We start from the raw sequence: 24566 nt of genomic DNA, 5'->3' as shown, positions 1-24566 counted from the left end.
AATCTCTAAAATCGAAGGAATTATTAAAAAAAAATAACCACAAGCAATATATTTTACGATAACAAAGCAAAACAAACGTAAAAGAATTACTGGCACTATGCAAAATATAAATCTGACAACAAATGATATTACATGTCAAAATGTATGTTTTTTTTAAACTTCACAAGTCTAACTTTAACCAAGGGTCGTCAACAGCCAGGTACTTTATCCCCAAGAGGATATATTTTTCCTATTGAACATCTTGTTGGAAAAAGGAACCTTTGTAATTTGTTGTTATATAAAATCAATAATATGAACTCAACAACATGTAAACAAAACTCGCGCCATTCTATCTGTTGCCTGGTTACGGTCGGATACATGTTTCAGTATTGAAGATTGTTTTAAAGATTAATTTTTAAATCAGTTTTTAAAACTTAACTATTTCCTCTGATTTTTACATTAAATGCACTTTTTATTTTGTTTATATTCTCTATTAAAGTTAATTTTTTGTCTTTAATAATTGGCACAAAAACCGAATAGCTTATAAGCTTATCGATTTTCTATTCGAAACATCGCTTCTGTTCTAAGGGCATCACTATCTTTAACTTTGACACCTGACATTCCCATTCATTCAATTCACTTCACCTGTCATTTTTAGTTCATTTCATTCACTTTGTCTTCACCACATCGCAAAAGAAAAGAAAGAAAATATCTTCAAAGTATTGGAAAAATCGTTTCAGTGGAAAATATGTCTTTTAAATAACATTGATTATAGTTAGATAGACTTTATTAAATTACCACCGAAAATGGTTACTATCATAAAGAATCAGCTGTTGAAACACTTATCAAGGTAAGAATTCTCATAATTACGATAATATCCATAAATTAGGACATTTTGATAAAACTATAGAAGTGTAGATAAATAAACAAAATAACTTTCCTTCATCAAGATCTATAAAAGTCTAGTTATATTACATTGTATGATTAATATTCTATAACATAAAGGTAAATGGGTTATAAATTTGTAAACAAAAATGTTAAGTACTAAACAAAAACAGATTAAAAATAATTTTTTTTACCCAAAAATTCTAAGGTTTAATATGAGACAGATTATTTATCCATACTGTACATGATCATTCCATAATACATTTTATTAAATTAGGCAAAATAGTTGGTTTTGATTTTAAAGGAACAAGTAATATGTCCATATTTATTGTGGGTATATAGGTAGACAAGAATAGTCCATGTAACTCATCAACAGAGCTCTTCATTGCTTAAATTATTGCTATAATTGGTCTTGTAGTTTTTGAATTAATCTACAATCATAAATAAAATCTTAATACTTAGCAGAACTGTTCACATTTACACACTGGCTTATAGTCTGTTTTTTTCTAAATGATGGTGTTGTCTCAATCCAAAGCATTAAAATAGATACTATCTAAAATAACTAGTTAAGTTTAAATAATCTTTAAATGTCATGAACGAAAAGAATTGTGATAAAATAGTGACATTAAATGTGACAATTCTTTGGTTTTTATTTTATCACCGTCTCATTTAAAAAAAAAAACCTAGAAATCACCATATCTCTCGGGTTATCCCACTCACTCGGGGTTGATGTACAACGTTTTATAAACCTTAATCTTGATGTTTATAGCTTATAAAATTGAATAAAATAAATAATTTAAGAAAGAATAATTTTGTTGATTTTATGAGATCTTCTGTTTCATAATGTCCATATAACTTAATTTCAATATGTTTCTTTTATCAGATACACGAAGAATTTATCGCCAGAACAGATTTCATTATCTGCACTTCGAGGTTCTGGAGAACTCCAAGACTTGACTTTAGACGAGGATCTGCTGACAGATCTGTTAGAATTACCTGCCTGGGTGAGGTTGAGTTCTGCAAAATGCAATCGTGTATCATTCAGAATACAATGGACCAAACTGAAAACAGTTCCTATACTTTTGGTAAGTTTTTTTTATTATAAACTAGCTTTTACCCGCGACTCCGTCCGCGCGGAATAAAAAAAATGCACACAAGATAAAAAAGTTCCTATGTCCGTCTCCTAGTTCTAAGCTACCTCCCCATCAATTTTCAGCTAAATCAATTTGACTGAATGTTTGGATGGATGGATGGATGTTTGTTAGTAGGTATCTCCGGAAAGGGTCAACCGATCTCAATGAAATTTGGCACAGATGTAGAGCATAGTCTGGAAGAACACATCGGACATATTTATTTTAATTTTGTAATTCCGCGTGGACGCTTAGTTAGTTAACAGTTAGTTTATAATATGTGTTATAAAATATATAAATCAGATTAAAGATTTATTTTAGAAGTTGAAGGATTAAAAAGTATTTTAACATTTAATGTATAAATTGGAAAATTATCCATTCTGAGGTAATGTGAGGTTCAACACTATTTTATTTTATAACTAGAAATTTGTGTTTTGAATACTTGACTAATAACCTCCTACTTTTTGAAGTCGGCTAAAAATTTATTAAAAAGAAATGTATATGTACTTATATGTAATATTCAAAATAATATATTATCAAAGTGGTCAATGTTTTAATTTAAGAAAATTTATTCTATTTCTTACAATAATATTGTTACAACATATAGGGTAAAAGTGAGTCTGCATTTGTGTTGTCTAAGGAAGCCATATTCAGTATTCACTGAGTCACCAGTCAGTAGACAGTCTGGTCAGTGACCCCTACTATTGATAAATACAATGCAGTTTTATTTTTATTTGACATTGACAAGATAATATGAATTTAAAATTATAACACACTGAAACAGGAGGCGTAATTTTAGTCTTTGCCCTTCCCTTTTCTTATAAGGATGGGAAAGTGGATTTGATGGAGAAGATGCATAGGAAGATGAAATATTCTTTTTCTGTGCGTCTTCTCCTCCGTCGATTAAAGGTAGGCAACGCATTTGCAATTGCGAATGTCGATCGCAGTCGCTTCGACATTTCACCGAATTCATTTTTTGTTGATTTGCCACCTTATAATATAAAAAAGAAAAATAAACATCTTCTATACTATTGACGACTTCACACTCTATTGCACAGTACTCAGTTTTAGAGTAGACACCTTGGGTAGAGCAGTATGCTTCTTCTCTATGTGCCAAATCAAATGCCCTACGATTTGCAATTTTTTATTTATTTCTGACAGTCATGATCGTAGCATTTCTTTTATTGTTTACTCTGTTATTTAACGTCGTTAACGACTATATCAATGAAGTTTTTGAGATGAAGTAAAGTTTCAATAAAAGCCCCATTACGTTTATTGTACCTAATGTAAGTGAATTTTGGTACTTTATACATATCTTACTAATATTAAATGCGAATGTTTGGATGGATGGATGGATGTGTGTTTGAAGATATCTCCGGAACATCTCAACACATAGGCTACTTATTAAGTTTTTTTTTTTTATTCTGCGCGAGCGACAGCTAGTAATAAGTAACTAATATTATAAATAACGAAAGATAGAAGAAACGATATTGCTTATTTTCTATACATGACGTTTAGATGTAATCCACAACGCAATACAATTTACGAACAAGAAATCTCTATTTTAGTACTACTTCAATCACTGCCAAAATTACTGTAAAGAAACATTGTAACGAACTGTCGTATAATAATAATTATTAAACGTTAATTTGCATACATATTTTTTTGTTACTTATTGCTTAAATGCAATGTTTTCACAACACGAAAAAAAAAATATGTTTTGAACATAGTCTTACAGCTATTACTTTATTGTTTTGATTTAATGTATTTCAAAGAATTAATAAAAACGAATAAAAGAATTAATAAATATTTCGGTCAAAATGGCTCGTTTCTCTTGTGTTTTTGAACGTAAGATAAACAAGATAACAAAGTTAAATGAAGCCCTAAATCATGAATTATTCAATGAATTAAATCCACGCCACTGAACTTAGCCTTGGCACTGTTTGTTTTTGTTAGCTTTATTGTGCTTGTGTTAACCTTAGTTTGTTTTGTTATATCTTACTAATATTATAACTGAGAAAGTTTAGATGGATGGATGGATGTTTGTTTGAAGGTATCTCCGGAACGGCTCAACAGATCTTGATGAAATTTGGCACAAATGTAGAACATAGTCTGGAAGAACACATAGGCCACTTCTTACGTTTTTATTTTGATTCCGTGCGGACAGAGTCGCGGGCGACAGCTAGTATATAATATTTTTAAAGTAATTAAGACACATTTGTAAGACATCACAAACACGAACCACATGTGGAGACCAGTCTTTGTTAAACATACAAACGAATTAATGAAAATAGAGAAACATAAAAGACATAGTCTACTTAAGTAGTACTTAAGTAGAACTTTATGATTTTGTTAAAATAAAAATAATAGCATTATTTTAAACTAACGATCGCCCGAACCTTCGTTATCCCAGGATAAAAAAGTAGCCTTAACATGCCCGAGTGCATCAGCTACCTTACCGTCAAAGTCCCTTTAAAATCAGTCCAGCAGTTCCAGCGATTACCCGGAACAAAACCTAGCGGACAAACAAAATAAAAAAAAAAGGTTCATTACCAGCAACCCAAATGTATCACGTACAAGGTATCTCTAGAACCTGCATGGATTTCGATGAAATTTGGCATAGATGTAGAACACAGTCTGGAAGAACACATAGGCTACTAGTTAAGTTTTTTTTTTTATTCCGGATGGAGTTGCGTGCGACAGCTAGTTTTATTAACATGTGTAGATTACTAATTTTATCTTGTCTAAGGCATCTAAGTTTTCATGACAGTATTATATGACAGGAATCGAACTCATAACCGCGTGATCGTACGTCTACAATATGGAATGTGGCATAATTTTCTCTTTGCAGAATCTGGATGAAGTACACATAGCGTTGGAAGTGTGTACTGAACCTCGAGTTATGAACCCGGGTGCGGCGGGGGCTATGCCTGTACCGGGAAAATACAGCTATATACATAAGGTAATACGCTATTTACTTTTAGGTATATAATGTAGAAGAAAAAGGAGCAGTATAAATGGTTTGATAAAGTTTAGTTAATCCACAAAATACGGGCAAAACATCACTTACTGTTTTGTTAAAGTTTTTTGATGATAGAAACGCAACGAACTCGAACAAAATAATATATTGCACAAGACATCCAATCATAAATCCATAAAAACCTCAATCAAGGTCTAATTTGCAAATTTAAGTAGCATTAAATAAATGTCAATAGAATCATTAGTTTGTTTATACAATTTAGAACCTTATTGTCTTTAGGTTATAGATGGTATTTCAGTGGCTGTGAACCAAGTACAAGTTGACTTCAATTGTGATGCCTTTACCAGCAGTGTTCAGGTAAGAATTATAACAATACATAATTATTACAACGACATTAATTTTTCAATAATTACTAAATAAATTTTATATGTTTAATTTAGTTTAATCAGTTACATTACAAGAACTTATTGATATTATTTGCTACTCCTATTTGTATTGTTTAGGTTCATTTCTTTTAAATTAACCTTATTTATTTTTAAGAAACAATCACGAACTACTAGGTAACGAACTACAATTGGTAAACAAGCCATAGTTACGTGATCTGAAGCCACAACAGTGCGAAAACAAGTTACTTCTCCACATATACAGTTTAAGAAATAAATTTCCTTCCCAGTTAGGATTATATCTTACTGTAAACTGTCACCATAATTACCAGCGATAGTTTAGCATAAATATATAAGGATATCTGATCTGGTAGGCCTAAGATAAACTTAATTAATGATCACTAGCGCCCTCCTGTTAATGCCAAAAAAGTGAAAAAAATATCCTTTTCTTACTTTAACTGTTAGGTTCTACAATATTTCTGACAGAACTAACCGCAATCAAGCGCATCTCTTACTGGCTCAGTTAACCTTGTTTGATTATAAATTAAATAAATGCATTGACGAATGAGCGCCAAAAACAATTACTTAAGTGGGTAGGTAAATAAACATCCTCGACTGTATATATTAATTCTAGTTTCCCCGTGTCTTAGATCTCAAGAGTAACAGTGGAATCCCGCACACCAGAAGGTCGGAAGGGAGATCTTAGACTGACGAGAATCAAGTCCCCCGACACTGGACAACTTTTGATATTCAAGGTGAGATGCCAGCCCTCAGACATACATTTTCTTCAATAAATGTATTATGTATTTTTAAAGGCATTGGAGTTATGTAATAAGATATTTTGAACAGTTAAGGAAAACACGATTGACTTGCCTCGAAATTTGTATCTGGTTGTATTTGGTTTGGACGGGATCTTATACTTCATGATAGTAAATTTTAAGAGCTTAAGTTGGAATTTTTACTATTTTTTTCTTATTACAAGCATTGTTTCGTAGGAATTGGAATGGCAGAGTGCTAGAATAGAGGCGAAGGCGCACGGCGCCGCGGCAGCTAATCTGCCTCCTCTCCGCCTGTTGTTAGGCAACACGCATTGCAGGATTGTTATCAAGAAACGACTCTCCGGTACGTACTACACGTACACAATAACGTGATACTCTCGTAAACGCGTGTACACTTCATATCTTACTAATATGTTACTTCTTAGTAATATTATAAAGGCGAATGGATGGATGTTTGTATGATTTTTATGAAATTTGACACAGATAGTCTGATATAGTCTGGAAGAACACATAGGCTACTTTTTAAGTTTTTTTTTTTAATGCCACGCGGACAGAGCTGCCGGCGATAGCTAGTCATTTTATATTTGATACGAAAAAGTACACAAAAGCTTACTTTGTCTTGGGGGGTAATACTTGCGGATCCCGGATCTCCGCTTGTGTCACTAGAAGATGGTCACCGAGAGGCTTTTAGCTGGTAAAACCCCCAACTAACCATGTTTCTTCCCAGGGTATATAGAGTTGTAGTGATGTATTAATGTCTGTGATCAGACTGCGCGGTGACGGGGTCTCGGCTGGTGGTGAGACCGGAGCCGTTGGCGTGGGCGCTGACTGATGGTCAGCTGCGTGCTGCACTCGCGTGCGCAGCCGCACTGGCCGGCCCCGTGCGACGTGCAACACGTGCAGCAACGCGCGCTGCCGCCGCACGCAAGGTATACAACGAAATGGTCGTGTTTTCAATACAAGTCTTAGATAGTGAAAACCTACTGTTATGTGAGGCTGGTCTAAACGACAGCCGATTTACAAGAAAATTTTACTATTGTTTATTGATTCATTAAGTAATTGTCTTTGTCTAATGTGAATAGCCTTTTGACCCTTATTTGTTTTTTAGTTTTTCATGAAAATACATAGTTATTTGAAAAATAATATACATCTTTTTTCAAAGCATATTCATATTACGTTAGATCGAAGAACCTCGCGAGCAAATCCAAAGCCGGGCGAGTACAGGCGAGCGGGACTTGCTCGCGCGCATGTTCGCCAAGCACGACGTGCGCGAGACCTCGTACCACCTGCTCGCGCCCAGGATTGACCTGCATCTCTGTGATGACCCTGGACGTGAGTTAGACCATCAAAAACTACATGTTTCTTTGTGGGAGGAGAATATTATTCCAGTGTGTTCTTCAAATGATAAAGGGATAGCAAGGGGACATGAGGCAATAAGAAAAGGGTGGGAAGGGGATTCGGGGTAAAATTAGGCATCAGACATAAATTATGCAGAAATTCTTCCACTTCAATCCTGTCTTCTGTGTGGTCGTGGTATTTCACCAGTCGACCTGCCAAATTCTAGCCACATATGTTGCTTACGTCTGTTACATATATGTTGTTATACAAGTATTTTAACAGTGGAAACTTTATTAAATTGTATTCCAGTGGGTCGTTCAGAGATGCCGTCACTGGGTAAGGGCGGTGCTCTGCAGGTGACCCTGGTGAGCATGCAGGCTGACCTCTTCCCCTACCACAAGGCATCAGATGACAGGCGACATTGGAGGGGATATAGGTAAGTGTCATGTCATATATCTGTGAAGATTTAGACATTTCGTACATAAAGAAATCTAAATCTTTTAAAGTGATATTGTACGCAACGTTGAATCGTCGACGCAAGTCGTCTATTACGTCAATACAGGTATAACTACTACATGTCGACTAGATTTTGATTGCAGCGATCTTTCTCACGATGATCTTGGTTTTAGTGAAAATAGAATGTTGACGACGTGTACTTTTATACAAAACTCTATGACATAGTATTACGTATGTTTTAGCAACTAAAGTCGTAAGGTTTCGAAGATTTTTGTTGCTTTGTGTTAACGGCCTTTTATTTCAGTAGTAGATCGCTCGCTTAATCTACAAAACAATATGACAATTCATAAAAGCTTTGATTTTTATCGCTTATCATCTATACCATAGACTACTTGGCTTGAAACTTAAAATAGAAACTTTATTAGTAGCTGTTGCGTTCTTCTAGACTATGTTCTACATCTATGTCAAATTTCAGCTAGATCTATACAGTTTTGGAGATACCTTCTAATAAATATCCATCCATTCATACAAAAATTCGCATTTATAATAATAATAATAACTGCTTTTTTTATAATAATATTAGTAACATGTAATTTCTATTGAATTTATGTATATAATTATGATATTAGACCACACTGACGCATGTGAATGTTGCCATAATACACATTTGACATTGACATTGCAGGGAAGCGGCAACACCACACAGCCAGTGGCTGTCACAAGCTTTGTCGACCTTCTGCACGGCACTGCTGGACACATTAGATCCTAGACCTTTAACACCCAGTAATAAGGTACATTTTCATTTGCACTAACACGTTTCAAAATATTTCATACTGATTTTTTCTTTTTTTATTCATTTTTTCTGCAATTGTTATTTTCTGCTTATTCTAGATGTTTAAAAAACCTAAATTTATTTTTTTTCATGTAAATATAGCGACACTGAATATTTTTTATATATGGCAACAATATAAATGTTTAATTTTAGCAACAAAGTAATCAAGAGAAGACAGAAGCTCCAGTCTCCAATGGACTTAATCACAAGACGACTACGACTTCCCCGCAGACTGCACACAATCCGTCCACTAATGTTACTTCACAACGTATGTTATAAATATAAAGCCTTAAATTGTCTAAAAAGATTCTTTTAAAGTATGTTTTACTGCAAAATTAAAAAAAAAATAGTCCAAATTACAATCTCTGTGACTATTGTTGAAGATTGAGTACTAGTTACTTCACGATCATAGGTTATATTTTGTATTAATATCAACTAGGAATTCCCAACGACTTTTTTGCATGGAATTAAAAAAAAACTGGAAATTAGTATAGTCTATATCATCTAGGGATAGTATAGCTATCCAGCAGTGAAAGAATTTTTAAAATCTGTTCAGTAGACGGAGATTCAATGCAAATAAACCATTAATTTTCCTTTCTGTAATATTAGTATAGATTAGGTTTCATTTGTACGAATTGTCCTCGCTCAATGAAATACCACGACCTCACAGAAGACAGACTTCAAGTGGAAGTAATTTCAAGTACAGTCTGATGAGTGTGGTGCTGGAGGACTTATTTTAGTCCTCTTTCTCTTCCCACCCCTTTTCTTATAAGGAAAGGATGGGAAGGGAAGGTGGATTTGATGGAGATGTATAGGAAGGTTAAATATTCTCTTTTTGTGCGTCTCCTTTGTCGATTGCGCTAACGTAGCTGCAATTGCGAATGTCTATGGGCAGCGATCGCTTCGCTATTTCGGCGAATTCATGTGGCCGCTTGCTCGTTTGCTATCTTGTAATATAAAAAAAATAAGTGAAAAATTTACAGCATCTCCGACTCGCACTAGAATACTGCAGCAACTCAGCAAACTGATGACAACTTGTCTCGTACTCAGGATAGATGACTTCACTGTTAATAAGGTAATTGTTGATTTAAATATTAATAAATTGTTACCAGATAAGAAAAGTTTAGATAATTCATGAAATGCTGTTGGATTTAAAAAAAAAATCTGAACCATCGTGAGGGGCGCTGCTATCGCGGTTGGTTTTGACATATAAAACCTACTTAGACACAGAAAATAACATAAAAGAAGGAAATGAAATGACAGCTACAGCATGATCTTGACATTTTTTGACGTTGACAGAGGGGCGTTATTGAGCTGTTATAATTTAGTTAGACTTAAGCTCAACCGTTCATATAACTTTATCGGTCTATATATTTATTTTGGTGACTCTAACCTAAAAATAGATCAATGAACTAAAAAAAATTTAGACATTTAATTAATTTCGATTCTTTAAACACATCGACATTTTTATATTTACTTTTTTTTTCAAGGTGTCAACAGGATCAAAGTCCCGAGAGACGCCGCGCCCCCTTGTGAGTGCGGAGAAAGCGACACTCCCCGGGGACGCGGGGCTGCTGCACGCTGAACTTACCTTCTTCTATTACCCTGGCGATGTATGCTTCCCTGGTTAGATATCCTCATATACTTAATGACTCCTGGTCTATTACATATCATGACTAATTTTCTCCTGTTTAGTCCAAATTTTTTAATAATTTGTGTTTAATTTTCGTAGACATTTTCAATAGATATGATACAAAAGTAACAATATATAATTATTCTAATCCTTTTTTTCAATAATAATTTACACAAAAATAAATATACACACATACAATGTAACTCTCATATTCAGAGTCGCTAAATGGTCATTAAAAGCGACCCTTACTAGATTTAGCATAGGATCAGCTGCATTAAGCGAGTGTTTAAGTAACCAATAAAGGAATTAAATGCAACACTTTGTCTTTAAAATAAATTATTTATTGAATTACAAAAAAAAAATCATTTAAAACTCGATCCTTCGAGTCGGACAATTTTTTTATAATTGGAATGCATAAGTATGTCTTTTAAATAAATTACTCATTAAATTACAAAAAAAAAACATTTAAAAGTCGGTCCTTCGAGTCGGATATTTTTTAAACGTAATTAGAATGCATCAGTATGCCTTTGATATAAACTATTTATCAAATAAAAAAAAACATTTAAAACTAGATCCTTCGAGTCGGATAAACATTTTTTAGTGTACTCTACAGTACCTTCTCCGAAGTTGTACGTTCAGCTGAGTCCAGTGCGCGTGTCAGTGGATGTACCGAGCGTGGTGTGGCTGTCCGCGTTCTTGCCGCACGTTGGCCGAGCGCTGGCCACAGCCACTGCAGCAGAAGACCAGACCAGTTACATTGATGTACGCACAGAGGCTATTATGCCTAAGGTTAGTAACTTGCACAGCCGCGTTGTGGTACGGTCTCTCCTCGGCGGTTTTCTAAACCAGTAAAACTTGGCAGCAATACTTGGATTTGAAAGTCCTTTGGTGGCGCAGATGTCGATGAGCGTCGTTGATCCTATCGCTCATTTGCCCTCTTATATAAAATAGTAAGAAAACAAAGGCTACAGTTCAAAGGTAATCTGGGAGGGGGGGGGGGGTTTCGCTAAAAATAACTAATGTAACCATAGTTTTTGTGACATATTACTATGAGTTTCGTCAGCCGGGACACTTTTTATTGACATCTCTTACGTTCTCTTTGAATAACCAGAGACAATATGTGACAATAGTATCACAAGTTGAACAAATGTAATATTAAGTAATTGTTCCAGTTAGTGCTGGAGGCTGGTCCGGAGCACGTGTCGCAGCAGAGGGACCGCCCCAAGGAGCTGCACATCTGCACCGCCCGAGCCACATTCACTAATGTCAGGGAATCACCTAGATCTAGTAAGTAAACTAGTGTTAATTTCAGACCTAAAAGACCCCGATTAAGGTAGGGGGTCATAGTTCACGCTTTAATTTAATAATTCTTTCATGTATTTATGAACTTACTTTCAGATACAGCAGGTACTCGTGCAGACCTCGCGTCTATAATATCTTGCTTACGTCGTGCGGCGCCGCAAGGGGGGCAGTTCCCCTGCATGCCTGATGACCTCGACCCCATACACGAACAGTTCTTGCTCCACGCTGATAGTAAGACGTATTCATTACTTTATTACATACCCCCCCATCTTTTCATTTATTGTCACTGTTCAGGATGCACACCGAATTTGCTGGTGAAATGAAAAGGCAGATCTTCTGATATTTTAGTAGACTGTAGAATTCCCCTGCTTTGTGGCCATCGGGCGCCTTCTTATATGCGCCGCAAGAGGGGCTTAGCACGTAGGGGGGTTTAAGCCGTACTTTTCCTTTATTTGTAGATAAAAAATATGTTTTACAAAACTTATTATGTATCTTATTATCTACTAAATTACTTATTTATTTGTTTATTTATTAATTTACAATATACAATATGTCGGACGACTCATCCCGTACAGTCACCTTGAAACACAAAAAAACTATTGGAGTATTTCAAGGTTCAAAGTTCGTACCTTTCGTTCTTTCCTTTTCCTTAATGTTTATGATTTATTGTGCATTCAGCAATTTTGTCAATGTTATTTTAGATTTAGATGACATAGACCGGGGTAGTGCGATCTCCCCGGAGCTACTGTGGCGTGAGAACCGGTCAGTGTGGTGCGCGCGCGTCGAGCCATTGTGGGCGGACTTTTGTGGCGCACGCGCAACCAATTACAAGCCCGCACCGTTACTCGACGCCACGCCCCTCACCGCTTGGGTACCGCCCACTTTTCATTATACTACCGCCTCCTTACTTCCAAACAAGACGTTATCATTTCTACGTCTAACTTTAAGATATGACTCACTATTTGGATTACCAAACACTGACAACTACCGCCCTCTATTTCAAATTTAAAGAAAATTATTAATTTTCTTTAAATATTAAATTTTCTTCCATCAGCTTTATTTCGATGAGGGTTTCTCCCGTATCTGGGTGATCGGTCGAACCTGTGGACTGGCGGGGCTGCAGCTCAACCACTACCAGCTGCTGTTCCTGCTGCGTACGCTGGAGCGTGTAGCTGAGATGATGGCCTGGCTCGCACATGACGCCGCGCGACAACCTGATGGAGATGATGGGTGAGGATGAGATGACAAGTAGATTCCACTTTTCCTGAGGTGGATTTGAAATTAATGGCATATTGATTTTTTTAGTTACAGCTACCCTTTGAAAATGATTTATACAGTGTTTCTTTCTTAGGTCAATAGTGGTAGGAATTGTTGTGCCAGCAGTAGAGTTGACTCTGGTGCTGCCGTCAAACTGTCCCGGACAGGAGTCCTCCAGGGACCTCGACAGCGTACCCCTCGATTCTTCCAGTCTACAAGACCTTAAAATGGGTAAATTGTTAATCCCTTACCATTGTTTAAATGCGTACGTTATTGTCTTTCGATCTTTATCTTTCACATACTTTACATCAATGAAAATCATAGATTTAATATATATTTAGGTTCGGAGGCGACAATGGCGCCCTCTATGCAGGACCGTGACAGTGCCGTGCTCTCGCTACCCGCTCCGATAGAGGTCTGTAGTGTGCAGCCTCTGCCTGCTGAAGAGGTACCGCCCAGTCCGGGGATCAGTTTTGGAGGTGAGAACCAGATATATCACTGTGAGGTTTCCGAACCTAACTTTGAATACCACTTAGGTAGTATATACAAAAATAAATCATCGTCTCTCTCATTTTCATTGAAAAACAGAGAAAACAACGTGTATTAATAAGAGAGTGGAATTTTATAGTAGGATTATAGCATTTAAAAAACCAAACTCTTTTATTTCATGGAAATTTCAAAATTTGTGAAATAACTTCAATCAAACTTTACTATATGTTAAAAAAACTATTGTTTACGTCAGGTTTCTCGTCGATGCGTCGCGGTCTGACGTCACTGGTGACGTCACTGGACGCGCTGGGACGCGACGACTCACGGAGTGACGCGGCGTCAACCGCCAGCTCGGACAGTGAGCGGTACGTCCTCGTCGGCCTCGCCGCGGAATCGCCGGACGATGCTGACGTCGCATTCAGGTATACACATCTCCTTTTTCACACACATTCTATTACACACTCCCTGTACATTACACACTTCCTGTACATTAAACACTTCCCGTACATTACACACTTCCTGTACATTAAACACTTCCTGTACATTGCACACTTCCCGTACATTAAACACTTCCTGTACATTGCACACTTCCCGTACATTACACACTTCCTGTACATTACACACTTCCTGTACATTACACACTTCCTGTACATTATACACTCCCTGTACATTACACATCACCTGTAATTTACACGCCCGCTGTATATTACACACCTCCGGTACATTACACACCCCCTACCTCTGTATAATTGGTTCATTACCCTAATATAAAAAACTCTTCGCCTCTTTGTTATCAAAAGAAATGCAACGTATTTTGGTGTTTGTTTATGATATATTTCATTTTTAATTATTTCAGTATTGATTGACAATTCATTTTATCATATTTTCTTGGTTAAGAAGAATGTATTAGTGATATAAAAGTTATGAAACCGTTTAGAGTAGATTAACTTATTGCAAATAAGAAGATTAACTGCTGTATCCGAAGTTTTATGGAATAACTTGGTCTGGCATCAGGGAGTTCGAGCAGGGGCGCATGTCTACGGGCGTGGAGGTGGCGGCTGAAGTGGTGGAGCGCTCCTCCTCACCCAGCGACCACTCCCTCGCCAGCTCCTGCAGGAGACGAGACCTGGTAAGTTACAATCACTAATAATCTTTGTGTCCAAGTGAAACATGTACAATAAAAGTTAGAAGCTTTACATTGAGTTTTGTCAATGTTAAAACATGCATTTTAATCTTACTAATATTATAAATTTGTTTAGATGGATGGATGGATGTTTATTGTTAGATATCTCCATAACGTCTTATCGTATCTCTATAAAAAGTGGCATAGATGTAAAATATACTCTGGTTAGAGTATATAGGATACTAATTAAGGATTTTTTTTAATTCTGCGCGAATGTAGTCAGACAACTATTTTAATCTTTCTGTAATTAATATATAATATGAATGCGAATGTTTAGATGGATGGATGTTTGTTTGAGTAGGTATCTCTGAAACGACTCAACGGATCTTGATGAAATTTGGCATAGATGTAGAATATAGTCTGGACGAACACATGGGTTACTGTACGGATCTGAATGTTGGGCCACCAAGGTTTCGGATGAAAGAAGATTGTATGTAGCTGAGATGCGTACTAAGATGGATGTGTGGTGTGACAAGAAAAGATAAAGTTAAGAATGTGCATATCAGAGGAAGTTTGAAAGTAGCGCCAGTTATCGAGAAATTCAGGAGCAGAAGGTTAGCGTGGTTTGGACATGTTATGCGGAAGGATGATAATCATATAAACAAAAAAGTAATGAGATTGAATGTGGATGACTATAAAGGTAGAGGAAGACCAAAGAAAGTATGGATGGATTGTGTGAAAGAGGATATGCGTAAGAAAGGGATAAATTCAGATATGACGGCTGATAGAGATGTATGGAGGAGTAGTACATACTGTGCCGACCCTCCATAGGGATAAGGGCAGGTTGATGATGATGAACACATGGGTTACTTATTACGTTTTTTTTTTTTAATTCCGCGAGAACAGAACGGAATCGCGGGCGACACCTAGTATTCCATAAACGCATATAGAGGAAGAGAGAATGAGTTCTTACTCTCTTTCTATCTCCTATCTTGCTTTAAGCGAATGTTGCGTCTTCATTTAAATTGAGGATTTCCTGCTAAAAATTTGATGAAGCTTTATTTCATCATCATCATCATCGACCTGCCCTTATACCTATGAAGGGTCGGCATAGTATGTACTACTCCTCCATACATCTCTATCTGCCGTCTATCCTCTTTCACACAATCCATCAATACTTTCTTTGGTCTTCCTCTACCTTTCTAGTGATCCACATTCAATCTCATTACTCCAAACACGCTAACCTTCTGCTCCTCAATTTCTCGATAACTGGCGCTACTTTCAAACTTCTTGATAAAGCTTTATATCAATAAAAAAATGATCTCTATACAGATATCGACGTGCACGTGGCGTTTGAACAACATTCACTTGGTGCAGCAGAGCTCAGGCGGCAAGTCCTGTCTGCGTCTTGCAGCTGATGATCTCAGCACTGATGAGTGCGCAGCCATACCCTGGGATGAGTTCCAGGTTAATACATTGATATTATAAATTACACTCTAATTTCTTTTACATAAGACTCAATTTTACTTCGATTCGTTTACGTCTTGTCTAAAACTATTAGATGAATTTCAGGTGTATATACTTGTAGTGTAAAATGTACTCTATTACTTCACACATAAAACTCATTTTACCTCAACTCTAACGTCTTATGTACTTTCAATTTACATTACTCATGCTCACATTTAATTGAACTTCTTATATTTTTGGATTTCAAAACATAATAATTATATTTTCACATACATTTTTCATCTACAATTTTATATTATATTTATATTAAAAAATACGCTACATTTTATTCAAAATATTTTTAAGTTATTTGAGTTTTAAATTGATTTTCCAAGCATGTTCATAATTTATCAAATCGTATCCTTTTTTATTCTTTCTAATTATACAATATCGTCATATATATTTGTCATATCTTATATATATATAAAAGAAAGTCGTGTTAGTTACACTATTTATAACTCAAGAACGGCTGAATCGATTTGACTGAAAATTGGTGGGCAGGTAGCTTCGAACGAGGAAACGGACATAGGAACTTTTTATCTTGTGTGCATTTTTTTTTATTCCGCGCGGACGGAGTCGCGGGTAAAAGCTAGTATTTAAATAAAATAAAAATAATTTGAACGTTTAATTTAACGTCTAGAATATATATGATGATATAGTAGTTATTTTTGCATGTGTGTTTCCATATTCTCATTTTAACTGTTAAAATTTCACAGTTGTGACATTTTTAATACATATTGTTATCTTTTTCATATTTATGAAATAAACAGAGACAACAATATATTAAGAAATGTCACTTCAGTTAAATTTTTTGTGATTCTAAATTTAAATTTTAAAATGGTATGTATTTTTTTTCTGAACTATGTTGTCTATGTGTGTGTTTTTTTTTCTCTATGGCAACTCCCGGCCGCTCGGCTCGCGACCATAGATACGACTCAAGGTACAATTTGCGATTATTTGATCGCATAATGACGTAGTTGTTGACTGCGTTAGTTTGTAGCGGTTTGTGTCCTAGCAAAGGGGGTTTGTCTGTGTGGATGACTGGCTGAAAATGTTTCCTTCTAATAAAACATAGAACATAGACTATATTTAAGGAAATCCAGTCCAAATCTTTCGGTTTTATTTACAAAATTATAAGTAAGAAATAAACAGACTTTTGAAAATTTGAACCACACTTATCGTTTGTTTTTGAAACCAAAATCTGTGTATAAAATAAACAATCTCTGTTTTGTTAAAGATATTGAGAGGGATGTTATATTTTATACAGGAATTTAAGTCTCGGAAACCAACTATTAATAATATCGGGAAATATTTTTAATATTTGCAAATTCAAAGATGGGCATTAACTCGTTAATCCGTTAAAAATTTTGGTATGGTTAACTGTTAACGATTAACTGTAACACGTTAAATTTTCGAGAATTTAACGCTTTAACGATTAACGAAGTTAATTTCTTAATTAACGAATTAACGATTAACGAAGTTAATTTTTTAATTAACGAAGTTAACTTTTCGATTAACTGTGCCCATCTGTGGTCAAATTTATGTAACTTGACAAAGATGGAAACATTTTCGTGACTGCTTATTTTATTTAATGCACACAAACACTGGGTGGCATCAAAATTAACACGACGCAATTTTTAGTTAGTTGCTATTTAATATTTTTAAAACCTTTTGGCAAACGGTGTCTTATTGCAAAGTACAGTCGTGCACAAACTGAATTCATTCTACAATTATACAAGAAAATTTCTGTTGTCTATTATAAATTTATTTAAAAAAAAACTAACCCGCATGCATGAGTTACCTTCTCATCAGTCTATACATTACACAGAACTAGCGTTACCAGGCGTCCGGTTAACGCTGGACCATAGGTAAGCTTTTTGATTGCGTTTCCGAAAATAAACGGTTGTCCGGCTTTTGTTAGGCTTTTTACATTTCCCAAACGAGAGTTTACCTATTAATACTGAGACAAAATCCTAAATGGTTTCCGACCTTTCTACCCAAATGTCCGGGCAAACTGTCTGGTCTATTCGGCTAGTTTGCTCGGACTGTTTTGGCGACCTGGCAACCCTACCCGGAACAAACGCGGTTTTACGAGCAGACAGACGAAAATTTAAAGAAAAATCTATTTCATTTTCAGCAATGTAAATATATGGCATAATATGATTTTTTTATATATTCAGACATACAGACACTTCAATTTTATTAATTGTATATATAATTAGTTTTTTTATAGCTGTAAATTACAAGCTTATATTAACTTGATTTACTTGAAAACTCGCTTGCAGTCATTTTGTAACTTTAGACTACTTTAAAAGGTTCATATATGTACTTGTAGATTGTTTATTGCTTTATAGATTTAATTCATAACCATTTCTTTATTTAGTTTTTTTTTATTTCTTACAGAAAACAAAATTAAATCATTTTACTTTACACTTTAAAAATAAGACATTTTGTTTTAAAAAAAAACTATTTTTTTTTATTATTTATTGATTTTTAATATAATTTCACTTATTTAATACATACCAATTAGAAATGCATGTTATAAAAAATAGAAGGAACAAAATGTAGATTGTATAAAAATACAATTTAAAAATAGTTATTTAATTGTTAACTTAAATACGTTAACTTATCACTTAAACATGTTATAGAATAAGTTCTCGATGCGAGCCCGCGCTTGGACGGAGCCTGGAGTAGATGATACTGAATTGAAGACTAGAGATACTCCGCATGTCGCACTCAGACTGATTAGAAATGAACTTCCAAAACAAGTTGATGAAAAGGTAAGAAACTAACAAAAAAGTCTAACAATTTTAATATCAATTATATTTTGTTTTTGGCAATGTACGTGTTCATTTTTCTAGAAAGTTTTTTATCGTCTTAATAAATTGACTTAATTTGACATTAGAATAATCAAGCTGACAAACTTTTGTATCCTGCGTTTAGACTTCCGAAATACCTGTACAAAACATATGCACGTGTTTCGGAGGAGGGGAAGCATAGGAAGAGGGAATATCCGTGAAGTGGAAGTAATTTCGCGTACTTGTCAGATGCCCAATTTTAAGTCTTTTTCCCCTTCGCATCCTTTTCGTATAAGGAAAGGATGAGAAGTTTTTCGTTTAGTAAACAGTGGTAGACGCTAGCAACAACATCAGTTGCACGAATTGTCCTCGCTCAGTGAAATACCACGACCACACAGAAGACAGACGTCAAGTGGAAGTAATTCCAAGTATAGTCTGATGAGTGTGGTGCCGGAGGACTTGTTTTAGTCCTCTTTTCCTTCCCACACTTTTCTTATAAGGAAGCGGAGGTGGATTTGATGGAGGAGGAGATGCATAGGAAGGTTAAATATTCTCTTTTTGTGCGTCTCCGCCTTCGTCGATTGAGGGTAGGCAACGAATCTGCAATTGCGAATGTCTATGAACAGCGGTCGCTTCGCCATTTCGACGAATTCATGTGATCGCTCATTCGTTAGCCACTTTAAGATATAAAAAAAATTGTGAGATCAGATTTACTTGACTATTTTTTTAAATTTCAGGGAGAGTCGACTGGTTTGGCTGCGTATGAGGAGCTGCTGGAAGCAAGAGTGCGTGATTTGAGTATAGCTCTCAACATGAGCACCGCATTAGCGCTGGCAGAGTTCATTGAAGACGAAATCATCGCACCACCCATGCCTTTAGAGGTAACAAGTAAACAAAACAACATTTTAACTATATAAAATATAGCCTATGTTACTCAGTGATAATGTAGCATTCTATTGGTAAAATATTTTTTTAATCAGTTAAGTAGTTTTTGGGTTTATTAGTGACAAACATAGAAAAATATAGTTTTTCTATGTTTTTTCCTCTTTATCATATTATTTTGTTGAAATCTCTAATAATCACTACTTAAGACATGAAAATCTTATCTACAATACTTGATTATTTGTTTTCCTTCCACAGGTACTAATAGAAAACGTAAAACTCCATTTAATAGAAGACCGTCCAACTCGTTCGATATCTTCTCCACCTCCTCAACCTTTGGACCTGGACCTGAGTTCATTGCGAGTGACGCGCGACAACACGGGCGTGGTCTACCTCGGCCCGCCCCTCGCCACGCCCTCCACTGTGACGTCACCGGCCACGCCCACATCACAACACGACGAGGCTGCGGAGCGGATAGAACAGCTCAGCAAAGAGAACGAGGAATTGAGGAAACGTCTCGTCACATTAGCTAGGATAGCTGAAGATAATAGGGAGTTGAGAGCGTGAGTTTGTTTTATTTACCTTTGCTATATTATTTACTAGCTGCCGCCCGCGACTCCGACCGCGAAATTAAAAGAAAATATAATAAGTAGTGTTCTTCTAGATTATGTTCTACATCTGTGCTTAATTTCATCAAGATCCGTTGAGCCGTTCTGGAGATGCCTTCAAACAAACATTCATCCATCCATCCAAACATTCGCATTTATAATATTAATAAGATGTATTGTTTATAATTCACTAGCTATCGCCCGCGACTCCGTCCACGCGGAATTCAAAAAAACTTAAAAAGTAGCTTATGTGTTATTCCAGACTATGTTCTATATCTGTGCCAAATTTCATCAAGATTTGTTCAGCTGTTCCGGAGATACCTTCGAATAAACATCCATCCATCCATCTAAACATTCGCATTTATAATATTAGTAAGATTATTAGCTCAGAATAGAGTAATACTTATTATAGGTATGAAACTTTTTTTAAATCATTGAAGGGCGCCGCCATCAGTCCCCTCCCCCGACCCCAGTTGGCAACATCCATGTTATCATAGAGAAAAAGTATTGATGAAAATAAATTTGAAGAATTTAAAGGTTTTTTTTTCGTTAAGATGTTTTTCTTTATACCACAGCAAAGTAGAAGAGGCGTCAGTACTGAAGCAGTGTGTGCACGCAGCGCAGCAGGAGGCGGCCAACTTGCTGGCAGACAAGCAGCAGCTGTTGGACGCCGTCCGAGTCTTGCAGGTATAACTCTTTTCAAATATCTTGGTGGCTCAAGGTCACCGGCGTTTTGCACAGGCTACACCTCAACACACCTAACATTATGTTCTGCGATTCGCGCGAACCTAAGAGCCGTCAAGATGTCTGAAAACATTTATATTAGGATTTGACGACAACGGTTCAGACTGTAGATTTAGTAGATTTACTAAATATTAAATTTTCATGATGCCTATACACACACACCACAAACTTAGAGATTTATGACTTACTATTGGACGGTCACAGTTTTTTATATGAACTTCTGGAACTTCTGTAATTTACCTTTGCTTCATTTATATAATGTAATGTTAATTTTTTCAGGAACAACTAAGCGGTTGTCGCAGCAAGAGGTAGCGGTCCCGCAGCGGCGCGCAGCACTGCCTAGACTGCACGGCGTGCTGCGGCGACCGACGTTGAGAGACCCCGCTGCATACACGCTGCACCGCGCCACGGTTCAGCATATGCTGGCTACTGATATTCCACATCGAGGTCTAAATTTTGTAAACAAATTAATATCTAGAAAATGTGACACTTTTTTAGTGACTTAAAGTGTAATGAAACTGTAAAAAATGTTGTGAATTTTAGTGTAAAATTTTAAATTTACAAAGTTTAGATCTTTAATGGAATAGATTATAACTGTCTAAAGATTTTCCATGCGATTTGAGTACATTTATAGTGTTATTCAAATATCTTCACTGCTCGAAACATTGTACGAATCAATCGCAATGTTTGATGCTTTCTCAAGGTCATCAGCCAAGATATTTGCAAAGAACTATACTTGTGGTAACCCAGTGATTTGACTAAAATCTAGATAAGTTAGACTTTTATATAACAGACATATTTTGGCGCGAATAATTTTATTTATAAATATCAAATAGATTCAAAATTTTATGACCAAGCTCGTGGTTAAATACGTCATTGATGGCTTCGTTACTTTGTGTTTTATTTTTAATTAAGAATAATTTAAATTTCTAATTATGTAAAGTATTGTATTTAATCATAGAAAATATATTAGAGGCTACGAAAAACGCTATGAAACTGTAATTCTGAGACCATTTTTAATTCAAGTTGTTTTTTTTTTTGACAAACAAAATTACTTAATTTCTTTTAACTGTTTCTGAGACCAAAATCTCTATATAAAACAATATCGTCATCCTTGTCATTATCTTTGACAAAACAGAGATAGCAATATGTTTTAAACGAAGATTTTGGTCTTAGAAACCCACTATTGAATTTTTACAATTGTTCTTTTTCTCAGCAGTGCTTAAAATAATTAGTTAAAAGATTTGCATTTATTAATTATTTTTAATTTTTAAAAAGATCTTAATATCTTGGTAAATACACATGTCTTAAACGGGTTGTAAATTAATATTTTTTTTAAACTTAATTCCGCACTCAGAGTCAGTGGTTCCCTTTAGTGAATTTTTAGTATGATAGAATTCATTAAGGTTATTTTATGCGGATTTTTATTGGATAATGATAACTGCGTAAATTATATAAATGTAATGAATTAAAAAGAATGTATTTTTATAAATGAAATGAGGTGCATGTTTTTACACATCGTTGAATACTTTTTTTTAATGTAATTTGTTTTACAATACACCTTCAATATTTTTTTATAAAATATTTTGATAGTTTAGTAATATTGTTTCTTAATTATTTAATAGACTTAATATAGTAAATAAAAAATAAAGGAAAAGTTGATAATGAAAGATTAGCAATAATTATAATATTTTAACATAAAAATAATTGTATTCATTTGAAGAAAAAAAAATAAGGCTTGTAAACTCAACTCATGTACTCCTCGTATTTATCTTCCAAACGCTTTCTATATAATTATTATATAAATAATCGTATAATCAAAATGTAAATATATAAAAAAAACAATTTAGCTTTTTTATAACATATTTAGGTTGTAACAAAAATGTCTACATAAAATTACAGTTGTTGAAAAATTATAATAATATGGCAACTTTGCCAAATAAAGTTATCTGGTTCATTTTTTTCATCAACAGCCATTTTTAAATCGGAACTAAAGCAAATACTGTGAATTCCAAGAATATCACGACAATGGACTTCTACCCCAAAAGGGATAACTTCGATATTAAATTTTACCTTTTATCTTATTATATGTTATTGGTTAATCGTAAATTTAGAATGACGTTACATTTGTAGAACATTATTGCTATCACTGCTCTATTCAAACAGAATAAAAGGGATGACAATATTTTAATACAGGTGTCGTGGACATTCGCCGTAATTAACTTATATAGGAATGGCTAAACAGTGACGTACATATGTCCGGTGTCGGCACTACCTAGTGAAGCAACTCAACCTGATGAAGGGACCATGATGGGCTCGACTAGTCGGTGCCGACACCGGACATATGTAAGTGAGTGTTTTAGCCGTTCCTATATTAGTTAAAGATAATGTCTCATGAAAGTTTGAATAATTTAAGTCGCCGTTATATGGAATTGTGCCTGTAAAGGTAACTAACTATATAATTGACTATGTATTTATATACCATAAATATATAACTAATCTGGAGCACAATGAAGCGAATAAAAAGCCATCGGAGCGTTTTTGCTGAGGTAAATTTCTTCAGTGTTGTCATTTACATTATTAAATGACATTTTGAAAACTAACTTGATTAGATTTCAAACTTGTATGAAAATCTAGATTATAGGTTATATATATCTATGTTAAATACATTTGCTTCTTGTATATCGATGTCTTCGTATTTTTACTAATTATATTAAATATCTTTATAACTTTACTAAATCTTAGAGTTCATTAGTTTAACATATTTTGTACTATTATGGCTTGTGATACATTTTTGTCATATTTTGTTAAATAAAGTTTCATACGAGTTGTGTTTATCGACATTTTTTTAATCACTTTGTATAGGATTTTATAAAAGTTGCGTAGTTTTGAAGGAAATGGTTGTTAGAAGTTCAGTTACAAAGGAATTGTTAATAAATATGACATTGCCAGGTGCGTTTTTTAATAACCCTACTTATTTTTAATTATAATAAATAAATTATTCACTTGAACAAATGCAAACAAGATGCCACCAGGTTTGAACAATGAAGTACGAAAGTTTTTTTCTTAGCATATAACGTCAGATATACAACCGTCGATAAATATTAGTCTGTAGTGAATATTTGGAAAATGCATAGTTTTTTATCAAATAAAATGAACTATCTGAAAAGACCCTCCAAAAAATCAGTATTGCATATTTGGTTACGATTTTATCTCAAAGTGATATCTGTGAAAATATTTCTTATTCGATAGCAATAATTTCATGATGTTCTAAAAAAATCACGCGTACAAAATTAAGTACTCAAAGATTTTTTAAATATCAGAACTTTTAATGATTTCAATTTGACATATGTATTTAATTCAAATAAGAGTGTGGCAATACTTACACGTGAGCATAGAAATAACGTGACTTTCTAAAACTGGCAACATTTTTAGTGATGGCCGTCAGTCGCTTAGAATGGA

At 34.8% G+C, this 24566-nt stretch overlaps 1 protein-coding gene across 1 annotated transcript; it reads left to right on the top strand.

Annotated features, from left to right (window-relative positions):
* The first annotated feature begins 656 nt into the window (after positions 1–656).
* LOC106719345 (UHRF1-binding protein 1-like) lies at positions 657–21992 on the top strand. The gene is made up of 28 exons (XM_045683623.1): positions 657–829; positions 1748–1949; positions 4846–4956; positions 5254–5331; positions 6008–6112; positions 6353–6479; positions 6905–7065; positions 7318–7468; positions 7784–7910; positions 8616–8721; positions 8916–9030; positions 9746–9837; positions 10253–10388; positions 11009–11184; positions 11568–11682; positions 11794–11928; positions 12399–12568; positions 12752–12927; positions 13049–13185; positions 13296–13433; positions 13697–13865; positions 14458–14572; positions 15899–16033; positions 18721–18852; positions 19608–19751; positions 20011–20315; positions 20936–21047; positions 21384–21992. The coding sequence occupies exons 1-28, from the start codon at positions 786–788 to the stop codon at positions 21414–21416; spliced, it is 3747 nt and encodes a 1248-aa protein (XP_045539579.1). The 5' UTR covers positions 657–785; the 3' UTR covers positions 21417–21992.
* Positions 21993–24566: the final 2574 nt, after the last annotated feature.

The sequence above is a fragment of the Papilio machaon genome, chromosome 22, assembly GCF_912999745.1.
Source record: "Papilio machaon chromosome 22, ilPapMach1.1, whole genome shotgun sequence".
In the NCBI taxonomy this organism is placed as follows: Eukaryota; Metazoa; Arthropoda; class Insecta; order Lepidoptera; family Papilionidae; genus Papilio; species Papilio machaon.
This window is presented reverse-complemented; position numbering and strand designations above follow the sequence as displayed.

Excerpts from the sequence above, each read along its gene's own strand:
- LOC106719345 (XM_045683623.1), top strand. The coding sequence starts at position 786 with ATGGTTACTATCATAAAGAATCAGCTGTTGAAACACTTATCAAG. Across the intron at positions 9,838-10,252 it reads ATGACTTCACTGTTAATAAG|GTGTCAACAGGATCAAAGTC; the intron begins GTAATTGTTGAT and ends TTTTTTTTCAAG. Across the intron at positions 16,034-18,720 it reads TACCCTGGGATGAGTTCCAG|AATAAGTTCTCGATGCGAGC; the intron begins GTTAATACATTG and ends AACATGTTATAG.